We start from the raw sequence: 24,421 nt of genomic DNA, 5'->3' as shown, positions 1-24,421 counted from the left end.
CTGTGGTCAGCAGTCCTTGCAGACACAGAGACATCACCATTAGCTCCAGAGCTGGGAATGGAGAAAGCTCCTTCGGCTGCAGGATGCAGCAGCCTGTGATTCCAAACATGAATCCCGCACAAACTCCTGCCCACGTTGCATTTGAGATTTCGGTACCTGTGATCACTTCAAGGAACCAGAGCAAAAGCACCTTCATTGCACTCAGAAAGCCAGCCATGGGAACATTTTGGGGTGGAAGAAGTTTTTTGGAAGGGCAGGAAAACACTTTGCGCTACAGCAGAGCAGCCCATACTCCACCCAGAGGTGGAGTTGCCCAAAACAAGGCTGGCACACAGAGATATTATGCTTGGCAGGAGCTGCTTGTGGCCCTCTTTGGGCAGTCACACCAGGCTGGTTAAGCCACCCTTCTCCAGCGGCCAGGCTCCCAGCCCAGCTGCAGCCTGCATGGGGAAGAGCTGTGGGAGAACACTTCCAGTTCACTCTCCTTGCTGAGCAAAACACACTTGGGAAAGGAACCAAAGAAAGCAACACGTCTACTTTCTGACCCCTGCCAATCGGGGGGAAATAAACCCACCTCCTTTAGGGACATCCAAATGCTACTTGTGCCTCTACCATGCATTTTATGGTAAACCTCTGATTTACACCATAAAGAGATGAGGACCTTTCATAGAATGATTTGGGTTGGAAGGGGACCTTGAAGATCATCCAGTTCCAATCCCCCCATGGGCAGGGACACCTTCAACAGGTTGCTCAGAGCACCATCCAACCTGGCCATCCTTTACCTTTGTTCAGGGACAAGGTGTTCACTTTGTCAAAAAAACCCCAATAAAACACACAAACTCGTTAGGTTAGATTGTTTATTTTGTGGGGTTTTTTTAAGCATTATTTAATTTCAATCCACGTTGCAGAACAAAAAAAAAAAAAAATCCAATCTAACTGGCCTCACACCTTATCAATTTATCAGCCACGCAACAACTTAGTGACTTGGTCAAACTACAAAACTCACTATGACTCAGTTTCCTCTTCAAAAAAAGGAGGATGTAAATGCAAACTTATCAAACCAGACTGTTCTGGCATGATACACTTTTGCAGCCCTGTAAAAGGCAAATGACAGCAATGGTAATATTTTGCAAAGATAGCAATCATTGCAATTTGGTTACAATTCCAAACAGGAGGAAATTTGCCCTCTGCTTTCAGAGTGGAAAGTTTCCTGAAACTTGCTTGTTCATTAGAGCTCATTACTTCAGTGAAAAAAATTTCACCCCTGGTGGCCATTGGATTAGCCTTCTGCTCCTCGTCTGGTCACAAAAAGCAACAGAAGGGTAAAAATAACACGTCCTTTGAAAATGCTTCTGTAAAGATGGTGCATCTTAGAATAAATTTCTACACAGTTGGACAAAGAAAAAAAAAAAAAAAACAGGGCAACACCACTTGCTAAAAAATTGACAGCCGCCTGCTATTTTGGAGATCTCTCCTCTAATTGCACGCACCTGCTGTGGCGTGGTGTACTGTAAAATATATCTCACCAGTAATGCTGCTTGGCAGCAGCCAGGGCCACCCAGGAGGGACCCTGCAGGCCCAGTCTTCACAACTTTACAGGAACTGGGGTTTTCTTCCAGGGTAACATTTATATGGAAATACAGATAAATTCACTGTGAGCCTCTCTCCCTGCTCACTTCTATCACATCACCTCTGTCTCTCGTCCACTATCCCTCGTAACTACTTTTTCCTGTTCCCTCAGCATTCTTGAACACTCACTCTCTTGCAACACAAGATTTAGGCTTGATTCCTTCATTTGTTATTTTCTTGGCTTCTGAAATGTTGGGTTTTTTTCCCTTCTCTCTCTGCTCCTGTGCCTCTGTGTTTCACATACTCTTAAGCTCAGAAAACTGAGGTAACCCTTTCAGAATTGCAGAGCTTTGAGAGACACGAGGAGATGACCAAAATCCCCTCTCTGCATGTCCTGGTGTCTGTGCCAACCTCGCAGCACCTGCAGCGGCCCCTCCCTCTGGCCTTTGTGCAGGTCACCATCCTCTCCATCCTCTTTCTCCTTCACCCTTGCCCTGCCCCTTGAACACCTCCGGGGACAGTGACTCCAACAATGACTCCCCGGGCAGCTCATTCCAATATCTAAGCACCCCTTCTGTGAAGAAATTCCTCTGAAAAAATCGCTTTGAATGCCCAACCTGAACCTCTCCTGGCACAGCTCGAGGGGATTTCCTCTCATCCTGTCGCTCCTTCCCTGGGAGCAGAGGCCAATCCCCGCCTGGCTACACCCTCCTTTCAGGTGGTTGTAGGGAGCAGTTACGGTCCCCCCTGAGCCTCCTTTTTTTCCAGACTAAACACTCCCAGCTCCCTCAGTGGCTCCTCATGACACTTCAGACCCTTCCCTTCTCTGGACCCGCTCCAGCACCTCAGTGTCTTCCTTGAAGTGAGGGGCCCAGAGCTGGGCACAGCACTGGAGGTGTGCCCTCCCCGGTGCCGAGTCCAGCGGGACGGTCACTGCCCTGCTCCTGCTGGCCACGCTATTGCTGACCCGGCCCAGGATGCCATTGGCCTCCTCGGCCACCTGGGCGCACCCGGCTCAGTTCAGTCGCCGTGACCAGCGCCCCCGATCCTTTTCCAGTGGGCCGCCTTCCAGCCACTCTTCCCCAAGCCTGGAACGCCACTCGGGGTTATCGTGCACACTCACTCGCGGCCGGCGAGTCCCGTAAGGAAGTTTAACTAAATAAAGACGGCGAGCAGGGGCACGGGAACGCCGGCGGGCTCGGGTGACGGCCGTGCCCCATCGGGGCGGGGGCGCCGCCGGTCCCGCCCAGCGCCGCCCGGTTCCCCTGCGCGGCGCCCGCCGGGAGCCGCAGTCCGCGCCCGGCCCTCGCCTCTGCCCGGCTCCGGGCGGGGCTCCGGCCGCGGACTGCGCTTCCCACTGTTCCCCGCGGTGCGGCCGGGCCGGCGGGGCCGCCATGGGCTGGGGGGTCCGGCTGTGGGTGCTGGGCGGCCTGGCCGCCTGGACGCAGCGGCGGCGGGCGGCGGCGGCCGGGTGGGACGGCGGCCGGGGCGAGGGGCGCCGGGATCTGGAGCTGAGGCTGGTGCAGGTCGTGTTCCGGCACGGGGCGCGCACGCCGCTGCGGCCGATCCTGGGGGCAGCGCCGGTGAGCTCCGGATGAACGGGACGGGACGGGACGGGGTGGTGCGGAAGGTGTCCCGACCCCGAGCCGGAGGCGTGCTCGCTGCTGAGCTCCCGCCTTGCTCCCGGCAGCCGGATGGTTTGGCGTTTATTCCCCTCCCCGAGGCGATACCGAGAGTAATTTCCGAGGGGAGAGCGTGGGAATTTGGGAGCTCGCGCCCCGTGCCGCGCTGCAGGCTTGGGTAAGAGCGGCTGGAAAGCTGCCCAGTGGAAAAAGGCCTGGGGGTGCTGCTTGACAGCGACTGAACACGACCCAGAGTGTGCCCGGGTTGCCAAGGATGTCGATGGCATCCTGGCCTTGATCAGCAATAGTGTGGCCAGCAGGAGCAGGGCAGGGATCATCCCTGTCCAGTTCTGGGTGCCTCGATTCAGGAAGGACATTGGGTGCTGAAGCAAGTCCAGAGAAAGGCCACGGACCTGGGGAAGGGTCTGGAGTACGAGTGTTAGGAGAAGCCACCGAGGGAGATGGGGGTGTTTAGTCTGGAAAAGAGGAAGGTCAGGGGTGACCTTATCACTCTCTACAGCTTCTTGAAAGGGGCTTGTAGCCAGGTATGGGTCAGGCGTTTCTCCCAGGGAATACATAGCAGGATGAGAGGAGACAGTCTTTTATCTGTACTACAGGAGGCTCAGGTTGGACATTAGGAGGAATTTCTTCACAAAGAGGGGGATTAGACATTGGAATGGGCTGCTGGAGAAGGTGTTGGAGTCACGCTCCCTGGAGGTGTTAAAGGAAAGACTGGACGTGCCACTGTGGCCTGATTGACACAGGGGTGTTCAGTTACAGGTTGGACTTGATGATCTCAGAGGTCTTTTCCAACCTAATTAATTCTGTGATTCTTTAAAGTGGAATGGTGATAGCACATAAGTGGGACAGATGACAGTAGGGGGAACAATTGCTGCAGCTGCAGGCAGCCCTCAGGGACAGGATGCAGGGATGGGCAGCCCAGGGCTGCTGTGCCCGTGAACTTTACTCCAAGGCCAAGTTCTGCACCTCACAGTGGGTGCTCAAAAGGTGTGGCTCCTGCCTCGGTATTACCACAAGTGATCTGGCTCTGCCAGCATCCACCGAGGTGGCCTGGGGAGCCAGCAAGGGTTAGCTCAGGTAGTTTCCTACAGCAGCTTTTTAATGTGTAACAAACAGCAGCAATTGTGATTTCCTACAGATGCTTCTCCTGTCAGGGGAGGAGAGCAAGTACTGCATTTCCTGCACATCAGATCTGCAAATCCAGAGAGCAGCACTGCTCTCTCATTTCTCTATGAGCTGTGTAAAGAGATCCCTTAGTCTCAGTGTTGTGTTGTTGGCAAGGCACCATGGTGTAATACTGCAGCTTTAGTTTAATGTTCTTAAAAGTCCTTGGTCTAATGCCCTTGAAAGTTTTCCACTGAAATACTGTTTGTTTGTTTGTTTTGAAGCAGGTGGAATGGCATCCCACTATTTTAGATGTACCTGCTAAGACTAAGTTTGATTATGTGGTGACAGACCTAAATGGAGGACCTCAACCGCCCTCACACTTGGATGAGGAGTACAAAAAGACTGTTTTTAAGGTGAGGGTGTATTTCCTGGTGGGTCCTCTTTCCTCTGTAGACCTTTTTTTTTTTTTTTTTTTCCCATGGTTCACTGGATGCCTCTCCTTGTCTTTGCTCTTAGGGTGGTGTAGTCGCAGGACAGCTGACAAAAGTGGGGATGCAGCAGACGTTCACCCTGGGGGAAAGACTGAGGAGAAACTATATAGAAGAAGTCAAGTTTCTTTCATCAACATTTAAGCCTGCTGAGGTCTTGTGAGTCTCTCAGTTCCCTCCTGAACCTTCCCTTTCTTCCTGCCTCTTAACAAGTAACCTTGTTAAGGGAATGGGAATCTAGCCTTGTGCTAGGGAATCTCTGGCTAGCATATCCTTCTCCACCCCACAGCACACTGCCTGACCCCTGGGCCTTCATCTTTGCTCAGCCTGCAGAGCCTGGCACTAGAACTCACTTGTGACACGAAGCATCCGATTGCCCAGCAGTCCTGAGTGTGATGCCAGGGATAGATTCATCTCACCTAGGCTGAGCCAGTGGCAGTGCCGTTAGGCACTTCCATGGTGAGCGCAGAGAAACGGGCATTTCTGGGGCACACTCTTAACTCACTGTTAAACAGTTAAAGATCAGTGAGATAAAACAACCCCTGCTGCTCACATCAGTAATGGTGTGGGAAAGAGAACACCTGGCTTAGGATGAGATAAGAAAATCACAGCAGAGGAGTGCCCGTTTGTTATCTCCACTACCTCTGATGTGCAGGTAGAGGGCAGTTCAGATTACAGGTGTCTACCTAAGATATCTATAGTGACAAAAGATGAGTCCCACCACAGGTTTCCAAAGCCAAGGTGGAAGCAGAATCCTCATTTCCAGCAAGACCTCCCCAACTGCAGCCATGTTAACATGAAGGAGAAAGTGCTACCTCTGTAAGTGCTACAAACTGCTTTCTCTCTTTCAGCATCCGTTCCACTAATATCTTACGGAATCTGGAGTCCACACGCTGCCTGCTAGCTGGGCTGTACCAACAGCAGAAAGAAGGTTGGGGAGAATTCTGAACAGTGCCTTTCCTTGCTTAGTCTTCCCTAGATGCACACACCTTCAGCATCCTAACTCTCTCTAGCTCCTAGTTGTTACTTCTTCCTTGGCTCTTTGCACTTGGCTCCGTGCCCCAGTTCTCCTGGTCCTATAGATTCTTTACCAGCTTGTCACTTGCTCCATCTCTTTGTGTATCTTTCTGCTGCTCTTTCAGACCTGCTAAGGAGGTTAGTGTTAACCCTCTTCAAAATCAAGAAGGCAAAAGGTTCACCCATCTGAAAAAGGTTTCTCAGGGAAACCCAAGTATCTTGGTTACAAGTTCAGTATCTGGAGTAACTTCCACCTGTACCCTGCAGTTGATAACTACTTGTACGTTCCAAAAATACGCTCTGCATTTTAAAGATCTCACATCTGCTCCTTCCATATTCAGTTCCACAAACAAGTAGAAGTGACTTGCCAGAGCTCCTTAGACTTCACGACACAGAGACTAATTTTTGGCATTAAGTAAACTGAACAAGCAACTGGGAAGCTTTACAATGTGCACAGCAGGTATCCCTGTGGAAATACAGGCACAGAAGCAAGTACGGTGACTTGTGTGGCAGGTGCTAGCTCGGGGGGAATTGCTGGTTGATAACACTGGACTTGAGCACAAAGACTGTGGGGAGTGATTATAAAGCAATCTAAAGAAACACAGATGCACTACTGATCACAGAAACATCCTTCTTCCACAGGACCTGTTGTCATTGTCACTGATGAAGCAAGCTCTGAAATGCTCTACCCCAATTACTACAACTGCCCGCACCTGAAATACTTGACCAGGTAATTGCCAGCAATATCTCCCCATATGATTTCACTGCTGTTTCATTTCAGCAATAGTAATTTACAACAGCACATTTTCTTCCCATTTCCCACTTTCCCTACCACTTACTGTTCTTTGGGAATGGTTTTAGCTAGTTGCATAAAATACTTGGTAAGCGGAATTAACACCAGGCAGTGGCAGCAGAATAAAATAAAATAGAGACTTTTCCTTGAAAGACCAGTTTAATTTAGTCTGTGTCTAGCAAACACTCATTACTAGCTAATGTACAGCTAGTCTGTGGCATTGCTGCAGGGCAGAATTAATGTCATCTACATCCCTTAACAAGCCTTTCAAGTGTGAACATATTGGGCCTCCTTTTTATATTCAGCTTCTGGTTTGGGAGTTATTTCAACATTCCCGTCACATTCATACCTTGAAGAAACTGAAATATATTCAGCCTTGACACATTTAATGAAGACTAATGAAGTGAAATAGGGAAGATCCTACATACAGCACTCATGTTTGCAGAGTCAAGTACTCTGAAATGCTTGTGCAAGGTTTGGGCACCAAACCCAAGGTTTGGGTGGAAAATGAAAAAGAGAGGCAAATATATTACAGTTTGGCTAGACTGTATATTAGCATATTTTTGTCCAAAATTCAAGAGCTGTCAGAATTCACTTGCAAGAGCTCACTGTGCAATGCTTGACTCTGCAGGTAAAGGATTGGTCTAGACAGTGGTGAGGTGACAGCCCCTAGAAGCAGCATATTCAGCCTCCTTGAGTAGCATCACCTGCCCAAAAAAGGAGTAAACTGCAGGGTCTGCTGCTCCCTGCCCCCCTCTGCCCACCAGCTGCACCTTTTGTGACCCTTTCAAGGTAGACTTTTTGAGCTTCACTAAGCATTGCCTCAGCTTGCAGGCTGCCTAGGGAGTACATGGCCAGCATGGATATGCTCAGGAAAATTGTTAAAAATAAAATTTAAAGCAGCATAAAGATGCAAATGGCTTATAACAAAGCGAAAGGTGGATTTAAGCTACAAGGGAGTATCTAGGTGTTTCCCATTTCCCACACCATACAGCAATTGCTTCAAAGCTTCTGCCCTTTCTTCTTTCATGAGGCACTTAAAGGCTGCTCCCTGAAGACATAGACCTGTACTGTTCCAGTATGACCAGATCTGTTAGCTGATACACAACCCTTGCTTATGGGAAGCACTTCTGGGGTGTTCTCATCTCAATTTTTCCTCCTGCCTTTGTGAGAGCAGAAAGCCAGCTCTGAACCTTGAAATCTGGATACAGCATCTGTCCGTTCTGCAGCTCAGACTCCCAACATCAGGAATCTCTCAGTATACTGCAGTGCTTCTCTTCTACCCCCTCACTGATGTGGGACAACTCCACTGGGCTGGGTGATGAGAAAAGCAAAAGATAGAAAAACCTGGTGTGTGAAAAATTTTTGGTGTTCTTAATTCCTTTACAGGGAGAGGTCAAAGAATGTTATGCATCAGCCAGGTATCTCTGATGACTTGAAAAAAATTAAGAAGAGGATGGGTATTGATGATGATGATGAGTCTGTGGATTTTTTTGTCCTCCTGGATAACATTTTTGCCGAACAGGTGAGCTGAGCTGAGCCATTCTGTTGCACTGTCACAGAAAAAAACATCCTCTTACCATGCACATGGAGGAAATCACAGTGCCAACACCCACAGATACCAATGTGCAGTCCAGTACCTTTCTGTGCAACCCAGAATGTTTATAGAAATAGCATGGCCTTTTGAAAAAGCAAGATGTGGGGTCAGCCTTGCTGTAGAATGGATGAAGACTTGTCTCCAGTATTTTTGTTCTTACCTTGAAACCCAGTATTTCTTTCAAGTGTAATGTAGAACTAAGAGAGGCGTTGGGCCTTGCTTACCCATTACAAAATGCTTTCCCTTTTTTGGCACTCAGCACCTAACAGTTATCTTAATCCCAGTTCCAGCACACTACCTGTAAGCCAAACTGCTTCTGCTACTGGAAGGAAGTTGGGCACATTTTTACCCCTCCTTAGTGCCCCTTTTTTGCTGGAGCTAGTGAGAACTGTTCTGTTGGCTGAATGGCTCAATGTGTTACGCTTCCCATAGAATTGGATCCTAAAGAACAAGCATCCATCCTTTTGGTATGCAGAGCAAGTCCGTGTGTTTCAAGCCATCCTAAAAAATCCTCACATGAGTATCGTAGTACTACAATACTGTGGCACAAATGGTGTGACAGGAGCAGCTGTTTTCTGTGGGCAGTCATCCATGTGTCTTCAGGGTGGGTTCAGGAAGGGTCAAACCCTACCACTCTGCTGCATCTCCTCCTTCCAGGTACACAATATGCCAAGCTGCCCCGTGCTGAAGAGCTTCCAGCAGACAGTGGAGCGCCGAACTGTTGACTCCATGCTTTTCCTTCTGGAAGACAGTTCCAGGTGATTTCCTGTGTCCATGCCTCTGGCCTCACAGGCTGTCTTACCTGGGGTGGATGTGCTAAACCAGCTTACTTCAGCAGACAGAAGTGCTTTCCCATCTGCAGCATTCCCCCACCAGAGCCCACTCATGAGGTTTGTGCCTCAGCTGTCTCAGTCTAAAGTTCAGTGCCTTGAATCAGTACCATGAGCTAGGAAAAAGGAGTGCATGCTGAGGAGACCAGGGTGTGGGCTTGCACCCCTTTTTGTTGATCCTCATGGAGAGAGAGGGTGGGCTCCCAGAAGCATCAGTAAGGCACTGAGGTGGGCAGTGAAGGCCTCAGTTGCCACAGGGGTTTAAGTGAACCAGCGGCAAAAGCAAAAGAAAAGGGAGATGCTTCCAGCCCATGCCCTGAGGCTGCCCTTGCAGTTGCACAAGTACAGTCCAAATTCCAGCCTGGGAAGCTTATCCCAGGGATGGCACCTGCACAGCTCGGCTGAGAAGTGCTGGCGCTAGCGGAAAAAGTGATGCCAGGTCCTGCACACATGTAACTACTTGCAAAGAGAATCTGCTGCTACGTGCAGCTAATTACCTCCTCCACAGTGGTTTGTAAAGGCTGGCTGAGTTGCTAGCCTAGCAGTCATTTTCCTTTCAGATTCGTTTGCAGCTGCCACATTCACCAGCTCTTCTCAGGTGGTAGCATAGGACTGTCTTTACCATGTATTAGAGATCTCAGGTAGTGAAAGACAGATTTACCCCATTTCCACAATACCCATGAGAGTTAATCACACTCGGCTTCCATTCCCACTGATGTGTTCATTAGGTAGAGGGAGTTTCTTCCCACCAGATATTGTATAAAGATCATCTCTTTGTGTAATAAGAGGATAAAAACCACATTTTAAATATAGCAGCCACTTTCTTGAATCCTGCTCCTCCTCACCAAAGACCCCAACCATTTCAGCTGCTATTTTGCAATGTCATTTTCCTTAGCTGAAACTCACGCACTCAAAAATATCAGGGAAACAAAATAGCCTAGAGAACAATCAGAGAGTTTCTAGATTGCCATTTACATGGCCACACCTCATGAGACTGCTTGTTAACACCTCTCCCCTCCCAATCTGCAGTCACACCAGCTGAACTAAAAACTGGCCATATTAATTGCATTTAATAGTTCTTAGCTACACTCAATGCAGGTTATCAAGTCATAAGAGAAAAGCAGGTTCTTTTCCTGTATAATTGAGTGAAAGTTTTAAAACCAGTAAATTTATTTCTGCTCCTTTTCTAGAGAGATTCTTCAGATGAATATTGGCCTTCTGTTCAATACCTTACAGAAGAACATTAAAGCAGCAGTAAATCCCTCAAATCCAGCCGAAAAGGCCAGGTACAGCACAGAACTCCTCCTCTAACAGTTATAAATTCTAACTTGATGTCAGTGTGAAAAACTAGTTAAGAAAAACATTGAATGTGTGGGATAAAAAGGAGTGCTCACCTGCTTCAAAAGGCATGAGTGCTACTGCCTGTCCATGGAGGAACACAGCTGACATTCCAGGTCTTTTTTTTTTTTTTCCCTTCTTTTTTTTTTTTTCCAGAAAGCTCTTCCTGTACGCTTCTCATGACTCCACTCTTATTCCTCTCTTGCTGGCACTGGGCACCTTTGATCACAAGTGGCCACCTTATGCTGCAGATGTGACGCTGGAACTGTATCAGCACCGGCACTCCAAGGAGTGGTTTGTGCGCATGTCGTATCGTGGAGAGGTGAGATCCCATGGGAAGTCCTTCCTACTAATCTTGGGCTTGTGGTTTCACCATGCAGCAAAAAAGGGCATTGGCAGCGCACAGTATCTGTGATTCTCTCTTTGCTTTGCAGGAGCAACTGGTGAAAGGCTGTAAAGCAGGTCTCTGTCCACTCGAAGAATTTTTGGAAGTTCTTTCACAGTACTCAGTCACTCCAGAGGAGTACAATAACCTCTGCTCCAAAATGGACAGGAATCAGAAAACTAACCCATGATTAAGATGTCTTAAATTAAAATTTGTTTATTGTCACAATCTTCTACTATTTTTCTTCATGTCCTTGCCAGCCTTCTCTGTTCTAAAGGTGTCTTAGATGAGGGGACATTTTCCTACTAGACACAGGGTGGCACAGTGTCACTTTACACTGTTAGCAGCAAGCTGAAAGAAGCCACGTGACAGAACGGCTCAAGTTTACTTCTGAGGTGACCACACAAAAGCAGGGAGAGGCTGAAAATATCCAAGGCAAGAACAGGCCATTTTAAATTGTCCATCTGCATCAGGAGTACAAGACAAGATACACCTCTTCCTCATAATCTGGGACTGTGGGATGAAGCCCAGCTTGCTTTGTGCTACCAGACTTGAAAGCTTTTACATAACATTGATCTTATGTTTGGTAAACTGCAGAAGCCATTGTGCCTTTCCCTTTCTTTTGGCATGTTGGAAGGCTGCTCTCTGCAGACAGATGAGCCTCTCCCTAATTGCATAGGATTTAGCTACCCCATCTTACTGAGGGCATTTTCATGCACAGAAAAAATCTCCTAAGGGACAGAAAGCCTCCAAACCTCTTCCCTGCACTCCTCTAATTATGGAAATTCTGCCATGAACATGCAGAGCAACCACAGTGGGCCAAGTACAAGAACACACAGTCTTGGTGAATTGTGCTTAATGTGCTTTACACAAGGAAGCCTGGGAAGCTGCTATCAACTTCAGCTTTGGGCAGCAGTGATCTATTTTGCACTTGCTGAAAGAGGAATACAGCAGTACTTCTGGCTGAGATGACAGTACTGTAAGACAGTACTAGGAATCACAGTGTTGCCAAAGTCATAGAATCATAAATTGGTTTGGATTGGAAGGGGCCCTAAAGATCATGTAGTTCCAACCCCCCTGCCACGGGCAGGGATGCCATGCACTCCAGCACTCCAGCAGCTCAAAGCTCCATCCTACCTGGCCTTGAACCCTTGCAGGGATGAGGCATCCACAGCTTCTCTGAGCATTCTGTGCCAGTGCCTCACCACTTTCACAGTAAAGAATTTAATCTAAATCTCTCCTTTAGAGTGTAAAACTCTTCTCCCTTGTCCTATCACTGTCTGGCCATATAAAAAGTCACTCTCCCTCTTTCTTATAAGCCCCCCACAAGGCACTGGAAGGCTGCTCTAAAGTCCTTCTGAAGCCTTCTCTTTCTCAGGCTTAGCAGCCCCAATTCTCTCAGCCTGTTTTCACAGCAGTTTTCCAGTCTGAGAATCTTCGTGGCCTCCCCTGAACTGATCTTTACAGGGCCACATCTTTCTTGCGCTGGGTGCCTCAGAGCTGGATGCAGCACTTCAGTGGGGTCTCACCAGAGCAGAGCAGAGGGACAGAATCCCCTCCCTTGACCCTGCCCTTGGCTTTGGATGCAGCCCAAGAACATGGCTGGCTTTTTGGGCTGCGAGCACAGTGCTGGCTCATGTCCAGCTTTTCACCCACCACAATTCCCAAGTGCCTCTCCACAGGGCTGCTCTCAACGAGTTCTTCTCCCAGACTGGTCTCGTGTCTGGGATTCCCCTGAGCCTGCAGCACCATGTACCGGGACTCACTGAACCTTAGGTTCTCACAGACTCACTTCCCAAGTTTGTCCGGGTCCTTCTCTTGTGTCAACAGTACCACTTGACTTCATGTCCTCTGAAAACTTACCAAGGGTGCACTTGACCTCACTCACTATTTCATTGAAAAATATCTCCACTTTTCAATAATAAAACATGGTCCCTACTTTCTTTGGGATGGGCAGAGTTTAAAATAGGGGGACAGTTTATTAAAATAGCCCTGTAGTTTTGGTTCTGGGTTACCCCTTCTGGCTTAGTGAAAAAAATCACTTCATGGAAGTCATTGACAGATCTCTGATGGAGGCACTACTGCACCTTTTCCTTAAGAAGAATGGGCTGGATTTACCTCTACTCTTCCATTAGCCTGCCCCCACCACAATTACATGTTGACACCACACACAGTGAACAGAATCATTTGAATACTAAATACATTGCTGGAGGTCTCACTGAGCTGCTATTAGAAGCTGTCAAAAAAGCAAACAAAACATTGTTATTTTCCATCAAGTTTTTATACAGCCTAAAAACATAATGCCACTATATAAAAATCAATGCCCACCCCTGCTTAAGAACAGTGTGTCCTGCTCTAATCAAGCTCTCTCTCTTATACACAGTTTCAAGTCTTTGGAGTACAGTGATGAAAATAATTATGTCTACAATTGCAAGTTATTTGTGAAGCATGGACTGCTTGGAAAAAGGCATCAGGAGCTTTGGCCATACAAAGGGGGAAATCACTTGCTCTTAAATAATAACTAGGAGCATCCCGACAAAAGTGACCAACAGCCAGGTTAAAAATTGCAAGACAGCCACAAGCCAGAGCACTCAGCAGCGCAAGTTGTTCCAGAGAAGGTAAGGTTGTTAAAGGGCACTGCTTTTACACAGTTAAGATCCTCCTATCACTCAAGGCAGGGTAAGACAAACTTCAGTAACAGCAGAAGACCTCAAAAAGCAGGCCAGCTTCTTGGCAGCGGCTTGGAGGAAGACACCACTGAGAACAGGTTACTTCACTGCCTCCTGTAGGGTTTCTGCAGTGCCCCCTCTGCCCCGTTCTAGCCTTACCCTTCCCCTCAGTGTGTAACTGTTTGGGCCACGCAGTGGTCCATCCCACTGAGCACTTCCGTGGTAGTTGTGGCCCACAGGATGAAGGAGAAGTTACTTCTGACCACAACTAGTGTAAATGATCATTTCAGAAGAGGATTGGTTGGACAGTGAGAGTTTTAATACCAAAGGACACAGGTAAGTGGGAGTTACTGGAGTGCAAACACACCATGGAAGAGCTGAGGCATTCTGAGAACGTGGAACAAAAACTCCTAGAAATCAACGATTTCCCAACATCCCAAACAAAACAGCATCACTTTTTTTCCTGTGTCATTGACTATTTTTAAGTTAAGAATTACTACCATTCAACAAAGTGAAGTACATTTTAGTAAATACAGGCCTATATCCAACATGGGTCATTCTTCCTCGAGAAGGGTCACATTAGGGAACAGGTTTCAGCCAGCAGCCTGATGAGGCTGCACAAGGAAAGCACTCACCATCATGAGTGCAGAAGGACACCAGCAATAAAATGTAGCCTGTCCCACTACCTGAGTGAAAACCAGCATAGCAGAGACCACATAACACACCACAAAATTAAGCCCTGCATATACCATATTTGTAATAGTCCCAACACTCTGGGGGAACAAAAAATTCTGCATTGCAACTCACCCTCAGGAAGATTTGGACACCCACATCTACTCTTGAATCAGGACAATGTATTGTACCAGAAGCACTGCCAGCATTCAAATCCCAACCAAGACTGATGCAGATCAGATCTCCACACACTGGTCTGTCTTCCAAAATGTGATCCATTTGACGCCCCAAGGATGTCAGGACTAACTCCTAGGGCTGGCTCCTTGCTGTCATCTTCTTTGGCAGGTTAGCTAGCCCACGATACAGGTACAAATCTCGAGTTTATTTGGACGGTGCTTAAAACTGCCGGTGTACCTCACAGATGACCTGAGTGCAAGTTTACTAATTTAAAACAAACAGATTTCAAATATTTTAAACTTTTGATTTAGCAAGCACATTACTTCGCATTTCAGAAGTTCACCATCTGCTGAGTTTACCTTTTAAGTCTCTCCACACTCCGGCTGCGCAGCCATCTGGGATGAGATAATTTGAACAGCAGACTGTTTCCTCCCATGTTACTAGAGAGGAAGAGCAGCCAAGCATGTATGAATAAAGTCTATTTCATTCTTTCAAACAAAGGTGGAGGAGGATGATTTGAAAGCTTAAAAAAAAAAAAGGGGGGGGGACGGAGATGGGGAGGGGAAGAAAACTAAAAATGGCAACCCACTTTCCATCTTCAACTGTACCATGACTACCAAAGCTGAGTCACAGTTAGCATTGATAAGCAGGAGGGAAAAGAGCCTGACTTAGAGATCCTCAGGTGAATCCACAAGGCTGACAGCTAGAAAGCTTTTCCATTTGCAAAGCAAAAAGGAAAGAAGTAGAATCAGAGCAAAACAAAGTTCATCTACACATATCTACAAAATCATTTTCATAAGTGGAGCCAGCTAAGACCTTAGCAACTCTTGTCCATCTGCTGGTGCAAACACTGAGGTTAAGTGCACCTATGTGGACTCGGGAGAACTCACATCTTCTGCACTTTCTGTAGGAAAAATCTCATTAGGACACCAAATGCCAGCACAGTAAGTTAGACAGACACAGAAGGAACTTTAATTATACAGCGTGTTTTAAATGTATCCTCTCGCTGCTCAGTGGCTTTGAAACAGTGAATTCCCTATGCTAATTTTCCTAGAACAAGTCACAGCCACCTCAAATACTTCGCTATTCAAAATCTCAACAGGCATAGGAGGCACTAAGACAGTTTAAAAAAATCCCAAAACCTCCAGCTCATTTCTTTGTCAATCAAGAACTTTGCTTTGTTCAACACGGTAAAAACAGACAGGCGTGATGGCAGAAGCGGCAACGCTAAAAAAAAGGTTGCATTGTGACAATCCCCATGCAAGGTCCTCAAAAGGGAACTGTGCAACCACTTAAAGAAGAGGTAATTCCGCTCTACAGAAATAACACTTATTATGTCATTGTCAGCTCTTTCTAAAATCTTGACAAGCCCGTGCTTCAGGCACGCTGCCTGTCTTGTCAGAGGGAAGCACCACAACAGACATCCTACACTTTGTCAAAAGCGTAATTCTCACCCAAAATCATCGTAAATTTGCATGACAGCACAAAGGTGAATTTGGAAGCAGACAACAGAAGGCTCTGAGGCTTTCGTGCCTCCAACAGTGCACGGCTTCACTCATTTTATAACACCAGCAACAAAAAGTTTAGTAAATCAGCCACCAAAAGGAATTCTTTTTCCACCTGTTAAGGATCAGTTAACTCTAAAAAATTCTCACACAGAAGCATGTTAAAAATACTCATTCTCCACATGAATTTTCACACTAATGGCCAGCCCTCTGAGGAAACTACCCATTGAAATAATTTTAAGTAGTGGCAAGTGGATGGAAGAACAGATTACACACTCCATATACAGTGCTGGGAGACCAGAGAACAGCCAGCCACAGCACCCACACCCTGGCCTACAGATCCATATCTGGCTCATGCTGGTATTCTCCAGGAGCAGGGCTCAACTCCCAGTCCATGTTTTGTCATCCAGCCTTTCACTCCTCATAGGCAAGACCATAAAACCTCCTTGCTGAAATCCTCTCAAAAGGCAGGTTTGAAAAGACAGGGGATTAGGAAGCAATCGATGAGAACTGTGGCAAAGCAACCATTTACTCAGCAGGGCTGTCTTGATAAAAATCTGCTCACTGACAATTTCTGTCTCACCTTTGTTATTAAAGTTCATCCATTCCCCACCATCTCAGACGCTCAGCGCTGGCAGTCAGTGACCTGAGCCACTCCAGAGTCCCCAGAGAGGGACACAATCCCAGTGCCTCGGCAGACAGACACTGCTGCTCAGGGGGAGCTCAAACCCCCACACCCTGCAGTGCTGCAAACACTCTCCAGGAGGAGACAAGTTTCATCTGTTCCTTGACCCTCAACAAATTGAGGAAGTCTCTAAGTACTGTTCCCGGGATGTTCTGAAATAAGACCTCACTCCAAGGTTTGAAAACAAGCTCAGTTCAGGATTAAGTTAATGGAATTGCCTCAAAAGGAGCACACACCTGCCTATTGACCAGACTTTTAGGAGCTGTCAAAGTTTACCCCACCCGGCCTCTAGGCAGGCAGTGACCACAAGGAAGAGCCAACAGTCATCTGGCCAGCTGTTCGATGTACACGGAAACAACTGGACTGGATAAAGGAGACAGATCATTTTTGTAAGAAACAATATATTTTATTTTTCTGACACCACAGCCCTGGCGAGTGGTTTTGTACCAAATTTAATGGAGGTTACACAGAACGTTTTACGCTGGGGAGGAAAAAAAAAAAAAAAAATAACCACAAAAAAAAAAATCCTGGATAACTTTTAGTGTCTGTTCCACTCCCACATTAATAAAATCACTTGGGGTTTCTAAGAAAAGGAGAATAGGAAACAGTGAGAGAGACTACTGTAGGATGTAACAGTGTCCAAGTCCAGCCCCTTCCTAAAAGTGGGAAGAGTCCCCACGTGAGGAGAGGCTCTCCTAGATTTACTCCCCAAAATAACACAATGTATTGCAGCTGCCATAGGAGGAGACAGAAGGGGACGGAGAGAGAGAAGCCTATTTAATAAAGAGTGGGAGGGAGAGACAGAAGGTGCTGGACAGCACGCCATAATTTGAAAAATATGTCCTTAACTTATTATTTATTTCTTTTAAAAGATTCCCCTCACTGAACTTAAGTTCCTTTTTTGTGCTTTTCATTAATACTCTGCTCTGAGGTCGTAGTTTGGTTTTTCTATACATTGGAGTTGAAGGAAAATAGTCCGAAGTTCTGAAGATGGATTCTCCACCTAAAGTAAACAGCCTAGAATCCCATTCTCCTCTCACCCCAAAGACTAAAGTCTCTGCTAAAATCCCTTTTACAATATAGTACAGTACACAAAAAACCCCAAAAATAACCGAGAGTCCTGGGAGAAGCCAGTCCGAAGGACGTAAACATACAGAGAAATGGTGCAACTTGTGACAAATGGCAATTCTCAAAATACAGCTACAGATTCTCAAAGCAGGTGCCGTCACGGGATACCCAAGTCCACAAAAATAATTTTTAAAAAATAAATCTTAAAAAAAAACCAACCTGTTAAAATGAATTTTTTTTTTTTTTTCAGGTAATTCCATACATTCGAGATTTCCCAAAGCGTCCTCTGGTCTCTTTTCACCTATTGCATGGCCAAACTGTACTCCTGAAGCTCCCAAAAAAGCCCTCAGGACTTGGAATCTCATCTTGACAAGGATCGGAACATCCAGTCTTACGGTAGCAGCTTAAAACATCATGTTCCCTGGGTTTCCAGGGCCTTGGCTAAATCCTCCCATGCCAACATCAGCAGCCATACCTCGGGGCCTCATCTGGGGGGGAATCATGATGTTTTGTTGGGGTCCCATCATGCCCTGCATTGACATCATCATCCCGGGTGAGCCCACGGGGCCCGGGTGGCTGTACAGCCCGGCGGGGGCTCGGTCCTTGCCCGGGATCATGCCCACGGCGGCCACGGGGTTGCTCATGAGCGCGGGCTGGCCGGGCATGGCGGGCTGTGCTGGTGACATCATGCGGTGGTGCGGCCCCATCATGCCCTGCTGCAGGAAGGCCGGCGGCCTCATCGGGTTGTGACCGGGCATGGACGGAGCCGTGCCAAGAGGGATATCCGGAGTTCCCACCGGCCCGGGGCCCCCCATGCCGGGCAATGTTAGTCCCATCCTCGGGGTCTGCTCTCCTATCATCCCCTGCATGTGGGAGAAGCCAGGCCCGGGACCCTGCGGCTGCTTGCGGCCCGGCACCTCCCCGCGAGGGAAATACTGTAGTGTCTGGCTAGGCTTCTCCGATGGGATGATCCTGGACAGGTCGAACTCGGGTATTCCCGTGGCTCCGGGACGGATCACCTCCTGCAGCTCTGGATCGGTGAAAACCGAAGGCATGTTGTTTCCGAGAACAGTGAAGGAGTCTGGACCCCCAGGGCCTCCAGTCTTGCAAAGTGCTGGATCTGTCGAACTTTGGGGCAGGTTGGTCGGACGGCCCAGAGGTCCTTCTCCGTGGAAGCCCATTCCCGCTGGGAAGTTGCCTTGTCCACCGCTGGGCCCGTTGTGTGGAAATGGCACCTGCTGTGGAGGGGACTGTACGGGAGGGAACCCCTGCGGGAAGCCCAGGCGTCCTTGAGGTACCATTGGAGACTCCTGGGAACCATGCCCCATCATTGGGTTGTGTGACATCAGGCCGGGTCCCACGGGGACCCCGTGAGGAGGTATACTGGGTCCCATAGCATTTGGAGAGGGCATCTGGTTGTTATGGGAAAGAGGCTGGGTCATTCCCATTGGGCTAAGGGTTGGCATTGGACCCACTGGGTTTGGACCTGAAATTCGAGGATTCTGAGAATTAATACCCATTCCTAGGGAAGAAACAAGGAATCACATTTAGACAGCGGCCAGTAATAATGAATAAAGCTATCAGAGAGCTTTCTGCAAGGTTACCAAATCCGTGCACACACACAAAGAAACAGTGCTACTAAAAACAACCATCAGCGGTGGCTCTGAAAAGCGTTATTTTAACCAGAAATTTGATGTTACTCAAACAGCCACCTCCCTCAGCTTGCCCTATCAAGCAGTGACTAAAGCCTGCTCCCTAAGTAGGATTTCAATCCAAACCATACTTTTACTACCTCCCTGGCAGTCTGGATGACACAGGCAGTAACAAACATGTCTGTGACAGATTATCAGCATATGGACACTTGTCCACTGGGAAGTGACCGGAAGTCCTTTCAAAACTCAGCAGTGATAAATCAGGTAACCCTCGTAAGACTAAGAGGCAGTGATCAATGAGGTTAATGAGGTTACCATCATGAACTTGTTCAATTAGCCAGCTTCCCCCAGATATATTCAGCCACTCTGGTCATTACTGTGTCAAACACACTGCAAAGCTACAGGTAAACTCATCAAGAATTCATTACCAATTGCCACTTTCTTGAAACAGCCACACATCCCCTTTTTCAAGTATTAATTCAATAGGGCGGAGGTGCTACAGCCTGCTTTTTTATTTTTGATGATTCAGTGTCAAAAAAAACCAAACCCCCCAGAAACAGTGAAGCTTCTATGGTACTGCCTTAAGACAGGAGAGGTAAAGTTTCCTCCGGATAACACATTGTAGGTCTGACCCTTAATCCCATGAGCAGCCTTCATTCACACAAATAATCCCAGTCTGCCTGAGGAAAAATCTCTCCCATACACAACTGTTTACCACAGTAGACACCTTCTGGTAACACACACTTTCTGGACAGGAAAAAAAACAATTGCAAGGAGAATTTCCATCTCTACATTTCAGAGAATTGCAACTGCTTCCTCAAAAACAACCCATGGCTACATATTCCTCAAGTTTTTTCCTGTCTCACTGTCTTCATTTCATGAGGCGTCCATAAAAATTCACCCTGATACCTTGGGCTTCTGTTCCTTTGATTTTCTTACCTGGTACACTGTTCATAGGTGGCAAGTTTGGGGAGCGTGCTGGAGGGGAGTCGTCATCCGAGCTGGCCACAGTTTTGATGGCATCATGATAGAGCGGCGTAGAGCTGGGCATGGCAAATTTGGACATCCTGGACATCATAATGGAGAGGGGATTCTGGGAGAGGGTTGGCTCTGGAGGCATTGTGTAAGGACTGCTAGAGGGAAGATTTCCAGGGAGAGTCACAGGCGCAGACTGGCTGACTGTGGAAGGAGGTGGACCACCTTAAGGAAAAAAAAAAAAAAAAAAAAAAAAAAACAGGACAAGAAAGAAAGAGAAAGAATTTATTTTTTGCTCTTTCTTACTGCTTTCCTTAAATCGAACTCTTTTCCCCTAGAAATCTCAAAAACTAGAATTCTTTTTTATCGCAAGACTTTGCATGACTAATCCAGTCAATGACTGTGAAAGGTAACCAGAAATATAAGCCTATTGGTCAAGTTGATTAACATCTGTTATTCTACTGCATAACACTTCTAACTAAAACTATCTTCAGCTTCCACAAATCCACATGAAGAATTACCAGTTTAGCCTGAAAATCTTACTATTCAATCTCCTTACACTGAAGACAGACTTCAGTACTAGAGCAAGCCATCAAAATCAAAATGTATAATCAAAAAAGGTGCAGGCAGCACAAGGAAAGCTGTATCAGATATTATGCTGAGACGTGAGAGCACATTTCTGACAAGCTACATGAGGAGCTACAAGTAAAACTCCGTGTTTACATTGCATTTCTTGTTTCATAGAGATATCAGCTGCTTATTCCAGTGAAAGAAACATTCTCTGCACCTATTAGCTTAATGCCATCCTTTACTCTCACAAAATTAGAAGTAACTTAACTGCACTTCCAATCTCCTTTGTTCTCCTCTCATGAATTTTATGCCACCCAGACCAATGTGAAGGAAAGATGCTAAAATGAAGCAGTACTCTCACTGAAAATTCACTGCACGTTCCTCGGCTCCCCCAACCAAAAGAGGAAAGCAGAATAGGGAATATAGAAAAACTGCAATGCCAAAAGATCCATGCTTTGGAGGAGCTGCATCTCAAAGCATTCATTAAGCACTATGTAAGGCTCAGCCTGAAGCACTTAGGTGCCTTCCCGAGCTGCCAACCCCACAGGCACATCCCGGTCCCAGTCCCCGCTGTTACCCGCGGCAGCACTAGAGGGCAACGTGGGCAAAGGGCTCCTCTTTCCCAGCCAGGAGAATTTCCCGGGCGGAAAGGCCGCCCGGGGCTGTGGAAGCCTGGACTGAAGGGCGGGTGAGCTTTGAGAGGATGAGGGCAGAGGTGTGCCAGCACCTGGACCCCGAGGTCCCAGGCACAGCACGGCTCAGCCCGCAACCAAATGTTATGTACAGAAGTGATTAGATCGCTCCAAAATGCTTGAAACCTGAACAACTGACTCACAACTTCCTGTCTGCAATGTAAACTCAGAAAGGAGCAACAATTCCAGACAAATACCTAGGTACACACCTGGCTAACTGCTCGGCATGTCTTTGTAGGAACCTTTTATACCAAAGTGCTTTAATAACATCATCAGGATCTTCTCCGTTGAGCTACAATGATTATGAACTACGGAAGAACAGCAAAAGACCCCTCCAAGGAGAGATTTCTCCCATCAATCCTCCACATCTTTTCACACCTCTCGACCCCGTCCTTTTGCTTTTACATCCTCAGAGTGACCAGCCCTCAGCTCAACACATGGGAGGCATGCTGCAAACCCACAAATACAACAGGAGGAGAAGCCCTCACCCTCCGCTTGCACAGCCACCCACCAGACCCTTGACACAGCCCCCCTCAAGCAGGGAATGGGTCATCCAGCACTTGTCCTGCTGCAGAAGCCCTCCTCCCTCCCTTGCTGCACATCCTGGATGACCCGACACGAACCAAAGCACTAAATCTGGCTAGCGGAGGCAGCACTCACCCGACTCTACGTTCCCCAGCATGGCTGGAGAAGACATGGTTAGAGACGCCTTATGGTTCGGGGGAATCCCAGGGCTCTGCAAAGGAGGCTTCGGAGATGAAGTCCATCCAGGTGAAGGTGCGGGGAGAGACGGAGACTTGAGGTGGACAGGAGAAGCAGCAGCAGACCCCAACACAGGGGGGGATTTAATGGAGGCAGCAGCAGCTGCGGCAGTGGGGCCCGCGAGCATTCCCGCCAGCTGGGAGGGCGTCTGAGGGGACTTGAGGTTCCCCGAGGGAGACCCCATCATGGGAGACTGGACCTGGCGCATCGTGGGGGACTTCAGGGGGTTGATTCCCGGCGAATGCACCTGACCGGCGGCAGAGATATCCAAGGGCTTGCGACCGAGGCTGCGCTGCGCAGGGGGAGCAGTGTTGAGGCTATTCGGGTTACTGGTGGGATTGAGAGGTAGTGGCGGCATGTGGCTGAGCCGGTTGTTAGTCCTTTGGTCAGGCCCGATCTGTTCTCTGAGATTCCGGAGTCCGACTCCTGGGCCCTGAGACATGGGAAGGAAAGGCCTGGGACCCATGCCATACTCCTGCTGCGGGTGCTCCCCAAACGGCAGCGGCACCATTTTCTGCTGAGAGGAGAGCATCTCCGAGACGCCGGGGCGCAGCTTCATCATCTCTTCCGGCCCGACTCCTGCCTCCCTCAGCTTCTGAGGGACCAGGGGTGGGTTGGAGCCCATGCTGACATTCATGCCCATGTCCCCCTTCATGCTGCCAGGGCCCATCCCAAACTCCAGCTCCCTGCTAGAAGCCATTTGTGGGGGCATTCCTTTGGGGAAGTCCCCCCTAGAGGGGCTCATCGGTCCTTCTACCGGCATGCGAGGGAAGATGGGGTTGCTCCCAGGCTCCATGTGTCTCTGGGAGGGCATCATTCTGTTGATCTCCATGCCGGGCCTGATGCCTTCCATGTTCAGACCAGGAGGGAGGCCCATCTGTTTCTCAGCCAGCTGCTGCTGATAGAGCTCTTCGGGCAGGCCCTGCGGATTGGGGAACCGCTCCCCTCGGCCAGGGCCGCTGAACACACCCTGACCAGGAGGGAAGTTTCGGCCGTCCGGGATTTTTGGCACATCATCTGGCCAACTAACTCCTGAAAGCCCAGGCCGTGAGACGGGATTTGGGACATTGGGGCCTTCCATGTCAGGGTTCATCATTCCTGCAAAACCAGGCAGGCGCATCTGGCTCCCGGGCACGTTGGGATGAGGGGCCATGCCCCTGGGGGGCAGAGAGTGTGACATGTTCATGCCTTCAGGGAAGGGCTCTGGACCGCCAGGTCCCCAGCCCTCACCAGGGGTCATCTGGTAGGGAGGGGGAGGACCTCGGACCACCCCACGAGGCCCGTGCTGGTGGACCATCATGTCCTGCAGAGAACACTGCTGCACAACCACCTGCTCTTGCTTCCTTCTCTTCTCCTCATAAAACTCCTGCTGCAGCTTGAGCCAGGCCACCTGCTCAGGAGTCATATGGTCCAGGTGGTCTGGGCCTATGGCTCCTGACTGGGAGTTCATTGGTGGCGGCCCCATTTCGTCTGGGGAAAAAGGCATGTCCCTGTGTCCTTGAGGGCCAAACGGAGCCCCTCCATCTGTCCGAGACCCTGACCCTTTGCCTAAACTTTGGGATTGAGCCATCATAGCCTGTATCGGCCCTTCAGGTTTCTTTTGGGGACCATCCAGCACCCCAGCATTTGGGGGTGGCCCCCCACTTTGCCCTCCTGCAAACTCCTTCTCATCAGGGAAGAGCATGCGCTGGATGTCTCTCAAGGTCTGCAACGAGCGCTCTCGGTGCTCCAGCTGTTCCTGTGACAGTCCATCGGGATTCTCACCCAAGCTGGATGGGTCCCCACCAGACCCCTGCTGGGGAGGACCTTTGGGATCCGCAGCAGAGCTATTGCTACCTTGGGAAACTGGGCTAACTGCTCGATTATTGGGGGTTGAACTCTGCCCAAATCCTTCTGTCTGCAACGGGGTAGAGTTGGCAGGGCTGCCCACAGACATCACTTTGCTTTCCACACTGGGACTGTCCTGATCTATGGGACACGGGGGGCCAGTGGCTTTGGATACTGGCGCTGACACGGGTGGAGTCGGCTGCATTTTGGCGTTCTGGGGAGGGTTCTGGTCCTGGGCAGCAGGGGGCTGGGGCTGCGGCAGGGGCTTGGATTCAGTCCGAAGTGCAGTGATCTGGGGGTTCTGCAAGAGAAAGCCACACTCAGTCACTCGCTCTTTTTACATCCATGTCACATAAACAGCGGTGCAAACAAAACACCCAATCTCAATCCAACCAGCCCA

General features: G+C 48.6%; 2 protein-coding genes across 9 annotated transcripts in view; one reads left to right on the top strand and one right to left on the bottom strand.

The window, feature by feature from the left end:
• Nucleotides 1–2,963: 2,963 nt before the first annotated feature.
• Nucleotides 2,964–10,995, top strand: ACP6 (acid phosphatase 6, lysophosphatidic). 3 transcript variants are annotated; one of them, XM_040057126.1, is made up of 10 exons: nt 2,964–3,152; nt 4,604–4,732; nt 4,836–4,966; nt 5,659–5,738; nt 6,467–6,554; nt 8,007–8,142; nt 8,872–8,972; nt 10,235–10,330; nt 10,539–10,704; nt 10,817–10,995. In XM_040057126.1, exons 1-10 carry the CDS (start codon nt 2,964–2,966, stop codon nt 10,955–10,957), a joined length of 1,257 nt encoding a protein of 418 aa, XP_039913060.1. In that variant the 3' UTR covers nt 10,958–10,995. The 3 variants fall into 3 exon arrangements, with proteins under 3 accessions (XP_039913060.1, XP_039913063.1, XP_039913061.1); XM_040057129.1 differs by having other exon boundaries at nt 4,601–4,732; XM_040057127.1 differs by lacking the exons at nt 2,964–3,152; nt 4,604–4,732; nt 5,659–5,738 and having other exon boundaries at nt 4,834–4,966.
• A 5,911-nt stretch (nt 10,996–16,906) lies between these two features.
• The window catches only part of BCL9 (BCL9 transcription coactivator), a 57,592-nt gene continuing 50,077 nt past the window's right edge, over nt 16,907–24,421 (bottom strand). For 5 of the 6 annotated variants that reach the window (XM_040055510.2, XM_040055514.2, XM_040055512.2 and 2 more), the window contains exons 7-9: nt 22,093–24,322; nt 20,135–20,395; nt 16,907–19,065 (exon numbers count right to left, since the gene is read on the bottom strand). In XM_040055510.2, coding sequence (XP_039911444.1) covers nt 17,948–19,065; nt 20,135–20,395; nt 22,093–24,322 — 3,609 coding nt within the window. In that variant the 3' untranslated portion in view covers nt 16,907–17,947. The remainder of the gene's footprint in view (nt 19,066–20,134; nt 20,396–22,092; nt 24,323–24,421) is intronic. The other variant, XM_040055516.2, reaches the window with a different exon arrangement.

This window comes from Hirundo rustica, chromosome 2 (genome assembly GCF_015227805.2).
Source record: "Hirundo rustica isolate bHirRus1 chromosome 2, bHirRus1.pri.v3, whole genome shotgun sequence".
Classification (NCBI taxonomy): Eukaryota; Metazoa; Chordata; class Aves; order Passeriformes; family Hirundinidae; genus Hirundo; species Hirundo rustica.
The sequence above is the reverse complement of the archived record's forward strand: the minus strand, read 5'-3'. Positions and strand labels throughout refer to the sequence as shown.